At 35.1% G+C, this 15,459-nt stretch overlaps 1 protein-coding gene across 2 annotated transcripts in view; it reads right to left on the reverse strand.

The window, feature by feature from the left end:
* Positions 1-15,459, reverse strand: part of PAM (peptidylglycine alpha-amidating monooxygenase) — a 78,175-nt gene that overhangs the window by 38,623 nt on the left and 24,093 nt on the right. For both annotated transcript variants that reach the window (XM_009284194.2, XM_009284196.2), the window contains exons 7-11: positions 6,356-6,404; positions 5,782-5,849; positions 4,034-4,114; positions 3,846-3,922; positions 3,405-3,508 (exon numbers count right to left, since the gene is read on the reverse strand). In XM_009284194.2, the coding sequence (XP_009282469.1) occupies positions 3,405-3,508; positions 3,846-3,922; positions 4,034-4,114; positions 5,782-5,849; positions 6,356-6,404 (379 nt within the window). The remainder of the gene's footprint in view (positions 1-3,404; positions 3,509-3,845; positions 3,923-4,033; positions 4,115-5,781; positions 5,850-6,355; positions 6,405-15,459) is intronic.

Here is a 15,459-nt window from a genome sequence, read left to right on the forward strand (position 1 = left end):
TACAAAAAATTGCATCAACTACTTAAACTGCTCTTCCTTCTCATTTCCCTGGTATACTCCTTATAGTCCCCAGTGTGTCATCAACTATGCACATCTTCTGATGAAATAAGACAGAACTGTATCATTCATTACATCACCATTTATATACTTCTCTGTCAATCTGGGGCAAATCTAATTTAAAATCATTGCAAATAACGTCTATGTTTCATTTCAGCAGCTATCTTTTATGACGGTTTTTTTCCCCCTATGTTCAAGTGCATCCATTTATTGGCCAATCACACTGGTGCTAATGCAGCAAAACGTAATTTCATTACATATTAAGACACCATAAATATCTCTTAAAGAGAAGATAGCAGTACCATCTTGAGAATAACTTGATCACAAGCCTCTGTAAGGAAAACATGAGTGCAAGAGGAATGATTAAACACTAGCAAAATTCAGTTCTTTGCAAATGTTGTGCATGTACTTGAAACAGAAGAGGCTCTTCTGTACTGCTACATAATCCTGTCTTCAACAGAAAAAACAGCTGGTACGAGAAATATTTTTTTCTGAAAAATATTACTTTGTGAAGCAGAAGATAAGGGCCTCTTTGTAACTGTGACCTGTTTCTGTTTTTTTCCCTCTGCCACATAGGTTGGTTATCTTTTATTTATAGCTACAATACTGACAATGGAACAAGCTAGGACTTATAACGAAAGGTTCACAAAATAAAGGATTTTCCATTAATATTTTTTAATTAGCTTTCACAATTAACCAGTGAGCCCACACTCATAAAAAGATACGGGGGTGGCCTATTAGCTGTTTGCAAAAGACGTCAGTGTTGACTTTTCCAGCAGCATCCTGCAGCATTCATTTATTCACCATAGCAACAATAATGACACCAGCCGGAGGGGAGACATGGGGAAGATGGGAGAAGAGACTGTTTCAAAAGGGGAACTGGTATTTTTCCATGCATTGAAAATTTAGCATCCCTTGGAGACCACAAAAATCAGACTCTGACTTGGCAAGCTCTGCTTAAGCTTTTAGAAAGCATTAACTTCACTGTTGGACTCCCAGTATCTGTCACTGTAATTGCTTCCTCTTTAAAACTCCAGTAGAAAAGGGGATGTGGAACCCACATGAAGTCTGGTTCACCAGACACATGTTACTGTGTATAAATATTTCAAAGTTGATAATTTTAAATATTTACAGTTAAAAAAAAAAAAAAACAAAATACTCTGTCAACAACAGTTTTAGTAAATTCACAGAAAACCCAGAATCCTTCCATTAGATATTTGAACTCCCGAGAAACCCTATTTTTGTGACTGAGTTTAATGAGTAGAAATGCTGATGCACAAGTTAAAAAGAAATAAAATAAAAAAATTCCTGTTAACCACCTTCACACCACTGCCACAGATATCTAGAACCGTATCCAGATCTTGGTATATTAACAGTACACAGTGAAGCATAATGAAACAGAGGATTTAGCATCAAAAAGCAAGATAATGCAGTTAAAGAATCTTAAATACTGGATGGGAACGTTTTGCTACAGGCACGTAAACCTTCTCTTGAATGGTACAATACCTGTTAAACATATTTTGAAAGGGAAAGACACAGGTTGCACTATTTTCTCTCTGTTAAGAGTTTTAAACAACACATGACATCTCAACTGGAAAAACAAGCAGCCACCGTGGCCAATGGCACTTTCCTTTACAAAGATATGATCTTTACACTGAACGGGCTCCGGTTCTTTGATATCCCTTAGACTGGTAAGTTATATACTACTTGACACTATATCAACTCTAATGTTTACTCTGAAACATCATTAAGTTTTCTGTTATAAAAATGCAGTGGCTGCTTCCATGGAGTACTTACTGGTCTGTAGCAAAAATTAGAATAATTCACTCCTTTCATTTGCAAAAGTTTGAGCTTGAGGAGAAATCCAGCTAATTGAAATGGAACGTTTATGAAACTTTTGAAAAGATGACTCCTGCCTCACCTCTTTACACCAGAGACATTAAGTCTGTGCTTATGTAATTACCCTGAACTTGTATGTAGTCAACTGCACAAGCCAAATCAGGTTTCACTTCTGAACCTTGGTTTGCCAAACTCTATACATCTAAGAGGCATGCCTCAATACCTAATTTAATTTCTCAGACTAGGGGAGGAAGCAGGATGAAAAAGGGCAGTGTGAACCATGGGTGTCATGACATAATGTAAGATAATGGAAAGCAGTTAGTGCAACTAAAGAAAAACATGAAAAAAACCCAAGACCAAATGTGTAAAGAAACAAACAGCACAGTAAGGAAGGGATAAAAGAAAATGAGAACATCTATCCTCCCTCCCCAAGTTAGATACTAAGTAATAGCCTTGGCCAAAAATGACACTTCATTCGTATGAAAAGGACTAGTTGACTATCACAGAAATTATTACACAGTTAAGAAAGTATAACATATAATATATGTCATGCTTTAACTAGAGTTAGCATATATTATGAATGGTTAAGCTTTAACTGATCAGCTTTGGAAAGGTGAATGAACAAAGTGAACTCTGTTTTAGCCCTGCCTTCTATGTATATTAAAGATAGATCACATAAGGAATTTAAGATCTTTTTTTCAGCTAGTTTAAGAAAAAACAAAAACACAGGCAGAAAATTAAGTATAGAGACGGGAAAGTGAACATGAAGACCTGAACTGATCCTTTTCAGATATGTATTATTTCACAGCTTTCCTTTCATGTTTGCATTTCCCATTTTTTCAGTGTTTATATCTGGAACTCAAAGGTTCTTTTAATATTTCTTTTGGACCGACGAGTCATTCTGAATGGGAGCAAGACAACTGCCCTGATGGGCAACACTTTCCAAGATTTAAACAACTTTCCTTTAATTTATTTTGGCTGTTTATCTTTCCATATACCCAGCTTAAAATTCTTATGCATTTTAATAACTGGTACATTATTCCAAATTTTTAAGGTTAGATTTTATGATGGGTCAAAATCTATCAGAATTTTATAAGTTTCCATAAATTTTCTTTCTGAAATAATGAGAAATTGTGACGCTTTATTATTTGGTTTTAAACAGTCAATAACTTCAACGTATTAAAAAATACATATTTTAGAATTGATATTCTAAATCCTTCTCTAAGTGCAGAACAGCCCAACATCTGAGTAAGGTGTTTGGCAGCATAGCTTCACCTGAGAAATGTTCTGAACACTTCAGCAAGGTGATTATTCACCTAAGTAAAGGCAATGAACATTGTGTAGAGTTAAATCTTTAGCAAACTAGACAGCAAAACAGGCCATTCTGGCAGAATTTAACAGTTTGTTAGAATTATCTTGGAAGAAGACATGAAACAAATACATTTCTACACATAACCAATACCTTGGGAAAAAATGGTTAGGAAATGGAGCAAATAGAGAAAATTTACCCTATATGTGTCTCTGTAGTTCTGCCTTCACCACTGAACACACATCTAGCTGCTAGGATATCATCATAGCTAACGTCTACAGGACGTTCTACTGGATAGAATGCCTGAAAGAGAGGATGATTCACCATAATTAGCGAAAGCATCTCATATTATTTACGTCAATATACACACTCACGAGAATGACAGTGCTACACATCTGAAAAGTAATTTCAGAACAGTTTTTGCATCATAAAATAATCATGATAATACTTGGCAGTATTCACATCCAGTGGCACAGTAACATGTGCCAGTGGAAACACCATGACGCTTCCAGTGGCACAATAACATGTGCCAGTGGAAACACCATGACGCAAATCCTTGGGTACATGACTGCCAATTCAGCTTCTCAGTTTTAAATAAAGATAATTAAAATTTACAGTTAGAATTAAAAAAACAACCAACCTGTGGTAGTTGTGGACTCTGTCTACCAATCAATGTCCATTGACCATTTCTCACTCTGTATCCACTCACTACTTTACCTGTAAGATACCAATATGTATGTGAACGTGAGATATACTTCTAAAAAAATATGTTGTAGTGTCAGCATTTTTCTGTTAAATATTTGATATTCCTTGCAATAAAACTCTTACCTAGTCTGTGTGTATGAACTCTGTAGGCAAAAAGGTGCATTGGAAACCTTTTGTAATGGCAGGCAATGTCTGCATCAACCACTGTTAAGATAAGATGGCAATAAACAAAGAAAAACACATTATTTATCAGAGAAAAGTTACACTACTGTACTTCATTCAGTGTGAAAGCAGTTTACAAAAGATATACCTACACAGGACAACAGACAATTTCAAAAGATACTGGATAGTATCATATTTCTGCAGTGTCTATCTCAAGACATCTGTAAAGAAAAACTAATAAAATATAGCACAAGTCACTTGAAAATTAGTTTCTGTGATGATGTACATACAAAATGGGGCTGAAACTCAGTAGCATTTTTTCCAGCGTACACTACTGCTATTTAAAGAAGTAAAGTAATACATTTGCTTACAGACTATGTTGAGGGACACTTAAAATAAACATAGCTATGGTAAATAGTCTACTCAGGAGAAAATTAAAATAAACTGATACAATTCTAAACTGATACAATTTATAATGAAGGCTTAATTTTAAGATCTTATAGTTCTAGGCCTAATCTTAAAAATTTAGGGTTAGATGCAGACTTTGGCAGAGAAGTGCTGCACAGACAATGTCTGCAGGCTAGTACTTGTGTTAGGTGCAGTAACAGTAGCTAAGGAAGAGCCTACAGAGAAATTCCTCTGCCGATGCCTCTCTGAGAGGCATCTGGGGACTGGCTGCATTCTTCGTTCATGCTTTACTTAAGAACTGCAAATTTGATTGAACATGAGAAGGCAGTTATCAACAGGCACAGAACTGTTTTTATTCCCCTCTTCCTCACCCCTCCAGCTAACAAAGTAAATTTCTGCGTTGGTCAAATATTTTGGGGCAGGGGGGGAATCAGTTTGATATGTTTTCATATTGAAGAGCAAAATATGTTAAGTTTCAATTCAAATTAAAAAGATTTCAAGCTGCTGAATTCACCGAACACTTGGGAGTCAGTTGAGCATTTGACCACCTCATCATATTTAGGCAGCTAACTGTAAATGGGACAAATGGTGTTCTTGGATATCTAATTTAAAATTCCGGTATAGCATAGGAAAATGTAAGGTCAGTGTTCAACTTCTATAAAACAGAATATTCCATGTTAGCTTGAAGAAATGATATTGGGGCTATCCAAGCTGAGTTTCAGATCAAATCCACTGAGTAGGATTCTGAATAGAAACTGGAAACTTTCTTTTACAATGTTTTTTCAGCATTTTGACCTTTTAACCAACTAGGAACACAGAAATAAAATTTTCAAAGAGCAGCTCCTTACTGGTAGAAATTCATTTATTAAAACTAAACTCTTAGTAAATCACAAATAGCATGAATGACAAATGCAGATGAAGAAGAGTAAAAAAAATTTTATGGTTTTTTTTGGGGGAGGGTGGAAATAAGAAAACAGGTAGGACTTCTTTTGTAAAATATTAAGACAAAAATAAATCAAAGAAATACTCTTAAGAATCCTAGAAACTTCAGTATTGCACAGATCATTATTGTTTTGTACAACATTGTTTTCTACAACATTGATTGCCTTTGCAGATATAGTCATTGGGTAATATGATACAATTTTAAAATTGTAACTATTTTTTTCATCATTTGTTTAATTAAGCAATTAATTTGTCCATCTACAATTCAGCAAGCCTCTGCTAAATTTTCTTCCACAATGAGCAGTGAAAATAAATCAGATGCTGAAATTATATAATCACTTTGTAGAATTATGACTCACCTTTTTCGCCTGGTGGTATTACAGTGTTCACAGACATCATAAGATACATTCCAGCAATCAAAGGCTGCCTGCAATTCAAAACCCAAGCTCTGCTAAACAAGTCCTTTGTAAAACCTGACTGCAAGTGACATGATATGCAATACCATTTAACATCATTAATTTCTAAATGTTGGATTATGTCTGAAACTGGTCTACTGAGAAAGAAGCTGTTACACAGCACTTCCCTTTCCCTCCTTTTTTTCATACTGAGCTACAATTTTTAAAGCATCTTCTACAAAGTATGTGAAATAGAACGATACAGTCATCTACATAATTGCCGTCCTTGTCTCAGATTTCTAAATATGAAGCTCTTAAGCTGGATTAACTCAGTACTGGTAGCACCATTTCATCAAGTTTCTTAGCAGAAACAAAAATTTTTGCCAACAGATGACACATAGCTTCAAAATTCTTAATATTGTGAAGTATGTATTATTTTTATTTCACATGTTTTCAAAGGAATCTAAAGGAGAGGTTTCCATGCCTTCTGTTCTGATGAAAAAAATCTTAATAGGTAAGTATTTTTAAAGATACTTACTTTTGATGTGTCAGATGTAAAGTTACACCAGAGCAGTCCTTGTGTTTATCTGCATAAATCACAAAACAGTTTAATCATTAGCAACTGAACCCATGTGAAATTATTCCACATTAATAACATTCTTCTGCTGTGTAAAAAATACCAGAAGACAAAATAAGTTTTAATCTTACTGTTTGCAGTAAAACTTTCATACCATGGAAACATTACTCAAATTTGCACAAACCTGAACATCACAGTGCTGCATTTGTAGCAAAATCCTAATATAGAGCAAAACTCCAGTGGATGAAAAACTAACTGCTCTTTTTGGTACTAGAAATTGCAGATCTTTATGAACTAGCATCTGGGAGATGAAACAGTGTCATTTTTGCAATAGCAGGAAAAGTTGGTTTGCTTCAAACAAATTTGTATTTTGACAAATGTTAGAATAATGGAAGATTTGTGGAAAAGTAATGATTTTTGCCATTAATAATCAAGCAGCAAGAAATCCCTGTAATAAAGTCAACAGGTGAACTTGAGATACCAATACAGACAGTGGCTCTGTTTAACATTGGATATCCTAGAAGGACAGTAAAAATAGTTAATTCATTTGTTAATGTACTGTATCAGCATTATCTAATATGTTTGACATTTTAATTTAAAGATACTATTGTCTTGATATAGTTGCTCAATTTGAGTTGGTGATCTGGGATTTCAATCTTTGTTCTTTTTCAAGAAAGTTTCCTTTTCTTATGTTTATACCAAAAATAGCTGTAGTAAGAAGACGGATATAACTCCAAAGCAAGTAAACAGAAAATGCTGAAAAAATACCTTCTAACAGTATATGCTTCAGGTAAGAAGGAGAACAGAGTAGTTAAGGATCTGCTCACAAGAGTAACTTGGGAGAGATTTTTCTCCCATCAGTAGCTAGATTCCGAACTGAAAAAAGCAGTGCATTTGAACAGAAGAAAGGATAATGACTAGAGCGGGACAAAATGGGGAGACTTTACAGATTAAAAAGTATCAGTTCAGTTTTTCAAACATTAGCTGTTTTAGTCACACCACATTTCATTATCAAGGGATAATATTCAGTTTGTTTTTTACCACCATTGATACTAGAACTTACTTTCAATATGTTCACAAAGTAGACAGTCACTATTTTTATAGAATGTATAAATTAGTACATATGTCATGCAAGTGAAAAAGTTGCTAACCCAATTTCACTAGGTTCTCATAATGCTCATCATCATGGCATATGAGAATACTTAGTTTCTCCAGCTCTGTGTGTCCCAAAAACCACTTCTGTATTTAAAAATCTGAATCAGTAAATCACACACTTTTGTATTTAAAAATCTGAATCAGTAAATCACAGTTGTACCTTTACAAACAACAACAAAAAAGGAAAGTCTTCACTGTATACGCAAAAGAAAAAATAGAACAGTAGGTCTTTCATCAAGACTACCCATTACTGTAGTTGCATTGAATGTTTGGAAAGCATGTCTCATGAGAATTTTTGAAACGAAGTGTGATGAATCAGAAGGAAAGCAGCTGAAAATTCAATTGGTAATGCAGAAACAAAAGCATACCCATTCAATACAGATGGAATTTCTGACTGTCTTTAAGCTACATGTAATATTGCCTCAAACACAGAGAGTTCAGTACCTATATTCTGTATAAAGGATTGAGTATGGGTTTGGCAGAGTACTGACAAAGTTCACTTGCAATTACAGTAGAAGTACTTTAAGACTACGCACATGCACACACAAAACGCAAAGCCAGTCAGCCAGTTACTGTCACTGTATCACCCACATTTTCTCTGTTCTACAAAACAGCCAAATAAACAATATATTGTAGAAAATAGATATTTTCAGTCTAATAACATACATTCTTATGTATCATTTTTATGCAAACATGCATATTTGTACAGAAAAACAGTAGACACTGAAAAATTAATCTAAACTTTAAGATAAAAATTCTCCAATTTAAAGTACAGTCTTTAAAACACATTTAAAATATAGTTTGCAATTTTTTTTTTTATTTACTTCTCAAAAATAAATACATAAAAAAATCTTTCCATAAATACATTCACCACATGGCAAGTCATTTGCAGGGGGTAGCAGAGAGAGAGGTGAAGAAAGAGGAGAAAAGGTTCAAGGAGAGAGCAGGGACAGGACCAAATAAAAGACTAAGTTAGAGTAGATAAGGGAAAAAATGATGAAGTCAAGATATGGTCAGCACTGCCTAAAGATGGAAAGAAAAACTGAAGTTGTGCCATGCCAGAATAAGCGCTAGTTTTCAATCACAGATAACAAATGTTGCTTTCAAATGGTCAAGTCATGAATCCAAAAGCACCAGAAAGACTAAGCTATTAGGAAAAAAGTAGGGGAATGGTAGGAAAACATTCAAGAGAAAGAGAAATTAAATTCTTTGTCCATGGTTTTAGAAAAAGTTCAAGATATGTATATACTGTTCATCCTCCTCTACTCTTCACTGTAGGAAGCTTCACTTACAATCTCAATACCTTTATATTTGCTATAAAGGTCTTCATGAAATCTCTTTTGCCCCACCTTCCTTGTTTCAAATTAATTTTTTTTTTTCCTAAATTTTTGGCTATTCAGGTGATGCTGCAGAACTCAGCTTTAATAAATTTTACATTGTTAGAAAGTTTGCACTACATAAATTTTAATGGAAGTTGGGAAATACTTGCTTCCTCTCGGAACATTTTACTTTATTAAAGTAATAAAATTTAAAATTTAAAAATTTAAAATGCAATCAGTAGTTTTATGTCTGTCAGTTTTGCAATTTGCAGTTGAAAACATCACCATCCTGTCTTTTAAACACTGCTGAGAAACTATCCCAAAACAATAAAACCAAACCTGTCATATGCCAAACATGAGTCAAGTTTGGAAAATCTAACCCTTACTATGTCATAATGTCTCTTTTAAAAATAGCGTGTCGGGAGAGGGAAATGACTCCAATATATTTCAGTTTGCCAATATCGAAGTTTTCACACTATTTAAATTTTTAAAGTATTGAAAAAATTTTCATTCAATATTTTCATCTAAATTGAGCAATTTCAAAATGAACTGAAGACAGTGGGAAAGTTATTATTACTATTATACAAAGCAATCATATTAATCAGTATCGGGAGAAACATAAATCAATTTCTGGCACAAGAATCTGATCTGCACTGGTGTGTCAAGAGTAAAATAACGGATGGATACATTGGTCTAGACTTTTGAGAAATTCCTACAGTGCGTTATAGTTTTGTCTGTGGTTATATTAGCCATGACTGAGCTAAACATTTTTTTAACAACTACAGGGGTATGCTGAAAATGCTGTTTCCTTGCTTCTCCTTCCTTACAGCCCACCTCCTTGAAACACTCAAAGCTGCTGAACCCTCCCCCCAAGAACGCTGACTGTAGTGAGGCCAAGCCGGTTCCTGGTGCAAACTCTTTTCAAGCTTCGCTGTGTGACCTAAGCAAAAATATCCTTAAAAAATGCACAAACCAAACAAAATCTTAAAGCCTCCTTTCCAGTCTGTCAGTCCAGCTCACCTAAGTACTTTGATTTCTTTTTTTCAGCTATTCAGCAAATGAGCACTGCTCTGGGACAAAGTAGTTACTATTTGCTGTGTGGCAAAGACTGGAAATGCATTTTTATATACCTCAGAAACAGGTTCAAATCAAAGCTAATTGTCCATACAGAGTTTCCAACTCATATGAAACTAGAAGCTGTGCTTATGACTGCCTTTTGTGTGGTGTGCAAATACAACACAATCATATTAAATATTCCCTGCTTTTTTTTACCTATGTCAAACAAAATCAATGGTGCATGTTAAAGCCTAACACTGGCTTCAGAATTTAAATACATAATTTGTTTTAAAAAATGTACATGACAACTTTGTAATGATAATTCTAACTGCAAATAAACACTTAAATTAGTTAAAATGAATCACCTATGCTACTCCTGTTAATCATGTTTTCTAGGAGAAATATCTCAAATACTAGAAATACAGTTTGTCAAATGAAACACTCATAGCTGAGAAATCAAATTATCCTAAACAGAAACGCTCTCTTTCTGTAGGCTGATTTTGGTAAAACTTCCAATGCAAGTCTGACAGGCCTCCTGCCAGTCTGTCTATCCAGATCTACAATCCTGAACTCTTTAGTTACACGTACGATAATCTGCCAGAGAAGTTGAGACTTCTAGGGCTTCCTAGATACTTAAAATTCTGTGGTTTTTTACTCAGATTTAGAAAAATAAACACTCTTCAAAACCTATTTTCTTTGCAGTCTGGGTACACCGATTTTAAATTATAGAGCAGACTGTTCAAACTATTTATTCAGTTTCTTCATTGCTCTATTTCTAATATTTAATACGAACAGTATAGCACTCATACATGGCTACTAGAATACTTAAAAGCTTTCACTGTAATAGAGTGGTGCTTTTTATGAAGCTCCAAACCCCTTGTTATTTCAAACTCAGCCCTTTGATTTGTACCAGAATCTCCACATATCAGAACTGGCATTGCCTCATTAAAGATAAGAAGTAGCCTCAAAGCTGGAGCACAACCTCTAAGCAAGGCAATTCCAAAGCTAATGCCCACTGGGAAGTAACTTTATACAAGTTATATTCAAAAAGACAAAGACATGCAGCACAAAAATGAACTTGAAGTCTTGGTAAAGAAAGAGACAAATTCAGTATGTTGCATTCAATATTGATACCTAATATTTGATACATAAAAGAACACTAGCTGAATTTGTCTTTTTCATGAGAGTCAAGGTGCTTGCTCTTACTCATCTGTTCACTCAACCAAAATCAATTCAGCAAAATTCTTTTTAAAAATCTAGTAACATGTAGAATTCAAGTACCATTTTCCAGTGCCATTTTCACAACTTACTTTCCAAATAGAAAGGAGACAAACAATTGTTGATCCTGGTCCGATATAAATTTTTTAACAAATAAATACCTTGTAAAGGTCACAGATGACTGATTTGCTGAAAGGATATCATAATATATCATAGACATGAATGACTGGGAATATGCAACATTAATTTTATTCAAGACACCAACATTAAGCCTTCTGGTTATCAAAGAGAAGCACACTGAATCCAGGGTTCAAATAAGAACAGAACTCAAATGACAGCTTACAATTCATATGCTTATGAAGAAAACAATTATTTTTAGGACATCTACCAGCTTAGTAGCAAAAATTAATTACTCTCCCCAACCAAAAAAAAAACCCCACCAAACAAAAACCCAACACTAAGAAACCCACCCCCCCTCACAAAAGCAGGTATGTCTGTGTTATTATATGTAATGTGGGTAACATAAGTCTTGTAGGGAATGATAGCAGGAAGAAATAAATCTATTCTCAGTGAAGAAGTGGGGGTTAGGAGAAGGAGTTGAGAACGCAGATATGTGTGCCTTACGCAAGACAAGAGCGGGAACAAGAAAGGGAGTAAGAAAGGAGCCAAAGTTGAACAAAAATTAAAGAATTCCCCAAAAGTTTGCTCCAAGCATACTAACAAAAATTATTAATTGCTTCAAAAAATGCAACAGTTACACAAATAGAAAATGATAGAATGTGATTACCTTTCCTACAGAACAAGTTAAAAGGTGTGTGCCTTATGCAAGACAAGAGCGGGAACAAGAAAGGGAGTAAGAAAGGAGCCAAAGTTGAACAAAAATTAAAGAATTCCCCAAAAGTTTGCTCCAAGCATACTAACAAAAATTATTAATTGCTTCAAAAAATGCAACAGTTACACAAATAGAAAATGATAGAATGTGATTACCTTTCCTACAGAACAAGTTAAAAGAGATTATTGATAACTTTTAATTACTTTGATTCTTGGGGATAAGGTCTATATTCTCACATGTGCTGGAAAGGTCTAAGGTAACAGTATGGTGGGTTAGAAACATCAGTCTTTGTTATAGGGAGGGCAGGAAAAAACAAATTCTAGGGATTGAAAAACACCCCACATTTTTTAAAATCAGGTCTGAAGGCACTTATATGGAAGAATAAATCAAGAACAGTGTGAGAACTGCATTGCATATCCCTACAGCCCAAACTGAAAGTTGACTGGGTGCCTTTATAGATCTAAAGATGGCTAGATTTACTTTTACTTGAATCTGAACCCTAAACACTTACAAATATATAAAAAAGGCAGACCAATTTCTGACGTTTTACTTGTTACATATCTGTATCTACTATCAACCATAACTCCAAACCATAATAATTTTTGCTTTTGCAATATAAAAAGTGAAGAAAGTCTAATAGAGCAATTACTGTTTTTCTAAGACGGCTTTTTGCACATTCTCCCCAGTTTTTTTGTAGAATTTACTTTTGGTTTTCCAGATTATTTTTTAATTATGTGTATTTTAGACAAGATACAATAAGCTTTATTTTGATATCTGAGCATAAAGTGCATATCTAAATATGAATACTTAGCTCTGGATTATAGCTAAGGAGGGAGGGAAAGCATAATTTGTTTAATGACTGGTTAATGGAATGAAGAAATATCCTTTTTGCAAATAATTGAAAATGAGAGTTGATAAATTTTAACTATGACATTTTTTTCCCTAAAAATTGATAGAAAGTAGAATTGGGTGCTAATACATAAATAATTACTACCTCAAGCCAAATATTTGCAATGACTTGTAAGTCAGAAAATTAAACTCTGAACAATGTTTCTGAATCTTTGATGTGCTACTGAAAGCATAACAGGTTAACTGAGTATATTTCATCATTTGTCCTCTATTCTGAGTTCCAACAATTGCATGTGCTTACATACAAACTGTAATGACTATATTCTTACACTTTGACAAGCCACAGTTATCAACAGACATCTCATTCATACAAAAAAGCTCCCTTTAGGTCATTCCTGAAGTTTAAAAAAATCTAAATATCTGTAAAAACTAGTCAAAGTTATGCATTGAATATGCTTGAACACCACCATCAAGGTTTAGGACATTTAAATTATTAGATTTAAATTATATTTTTCTCTACTGGAATTTTCACAGGCAGACTACATTAAAAACATCTTTTTCTCACTAAAATGACAGAAAAGGGAGGTTATTTTTCACTTTAAAAATAAGATATCAGACTACCAAGTAAAAGGCACTGAAATAAAACAGGGCATTCTGTCATACTCTTTAACTGTTGAAACAGTACATGACACTAGTATCATCTCCTAAATTATAGTTCTATCAGTTCACACTTCTTAAACTTTCATAATTTTGCAGGCTTGTATCTATGACATTGATTATTCTAAGTCCTGCACAGATCTTCTAGGCAAAAAATACAGAAGTCTGCTGCAGGGGGGGTGTTAGTGTAAAATTAAGTTTTAATTTCGGGTGCTAACTTATTTCACTCTAGTTTCTCTAAGTGGGCAAGGGGATTTTTTGAGTAGAAGCTTTGACTACCAAGTTAATTTACTAATAAAAATTTCCAAACACATCCTCAACTAACGTGCAATGGAGGTTACTGATCTCATTTGTTTCTTTTTTTTTTTAATAACTGCATACACATAAATTATACTTAAGAGTGAACATGAGCAGTGAGAACTCTTACTGTCCCCAAGCAATAATGAAGAGCAGGCTCTCAACTAACATACTCTCTTTAGAGGTTTGTAACTTTAATTATTCAGGATTTTAGCAGGCAAAGAATCTCATGGGCAGTACGGGTCCATCTGAACTGTCTCATGAAAATCAATTCTTTCAACTTCAGTTGTGCATATTTGCATATGCGCTCCATTTAAAGAGTGCTGGCACACTTGGTTTATTCCTTCCTCCTCCTCCTCAGTTAGCATTATTGCCATTATGCTACATAATATCTTCATGTCATGGTAGAAGCCATACCTTCAACTTCAGACAGTGCTGCTGAAAAATCTAGATGCATATTGCCAAAATCTTGCCAGAAGTTTACAGAAGACAGGCTGCATGGCACTGGGAAGCTGCCAACTACAGGGTAACTTCTCTGTTCAAAACCAAGTACAATCTGTGGATCATTTACCATGGTACCATGGAAGGATTCAGAGGCCATGGACATAGCTCAAACTATTTGTGTAATGCATATTCCTCCCTTAATTTTTTGTTATTATTCAGCTGACTTCCTCCTTCTTCTTTCAAGTCCAACATTTTGATTATCACTTAGCCCATGAGGATCTTCACATTCTCATTTAAATCCTAATCAGTAATGTATAGCAGCTGAGTTCCAAGAGAATGACAACCCACAGGTTTATTGTTCCTGAAGGCCAGAGAGGCCCTAATCCAAAAACTCCACACCGCATGTGATTCACAGAGTAAAAGTAAGAATTCATGCATCTCAAAGGTGTCAGAACAAGGCATTTTAGTTTTAAAGAACAAAGTACAACATGAAATATACATTTTAAAAAAAAATAATTAATCTTGTCCCAAAAAATCTTAGATCACCGATATCTCAATGTGCATTAATGAAATCCAAATTTCATTTGGGCTGGATGAGCAGACAGTGAGGTGGATTGAAAACTGGCTGAATGGTTGGGCCCAGAGAGTGGTGATCAGTGGTGCAAAGTCTAGTTGGAGGGCAGTAACTAGCGGTGTACCCCAGGGGTCAATACTGGGTCCAGTCCTGTTCAACATCTTCATTAATGAGCTAGATGATAGGGCAGAGTGCACCCTCAGCAAGTTTGCTGATGACACCAAACTGGGAGGAGTGGCTGATACGCCAGAGGGTCATACTGCCATCCAGAGGGACCTGGACAGGCTGGAGAAATGGGCTGACAGCAACCTCATGAAGTTCAACAAGGGGAAGGAAGTGCGAAGTCCTGCGCCTGGGGAGGCTCATGGACACCAAATTGAACATGAGCCAGCAATGTGCCCTTGCTGCAAAGAAGGTTAATGGTATCCCCGGCTGCATTAGCCAAAGCATTGCCAGCAGGTCAGGGGAGGTGATCCTTCCCCTCTACTCAGCACTGGTGAGGCCACACCTGGAGTACTGTGTCCAGTTCTGGGCTTCCCAGTACAAGAGAGACATGGACGTACTGGAGAGAGTCCAAGGAAAGACCACAAAGATGATGAAGGGACTAGAGCATCTCTCCTCTGAGGAAAGGCTGAGAGAGCTGCGACTGTTCAACCTGGAGAAG

The sequence above is a fragment of the Aptenodytes forsteri genome, unplaced genomic scaffold, assembly GCF_000699145.1.
Source record: "Aptenodytes forsteri isolate BGI_AS27 unplaced genomic scaffold, ASM69914v1 Scaffold69, whole genome shotgun sequence".
In the NCBI taxonomy this organism is placed as follows: domain Eukaryota; kingdom Metazoa; phylum Chordata; class Aves; order Sphenisciformes; family Spheniscidae; genus Aptenodytes; species Aptenodytes forsteri.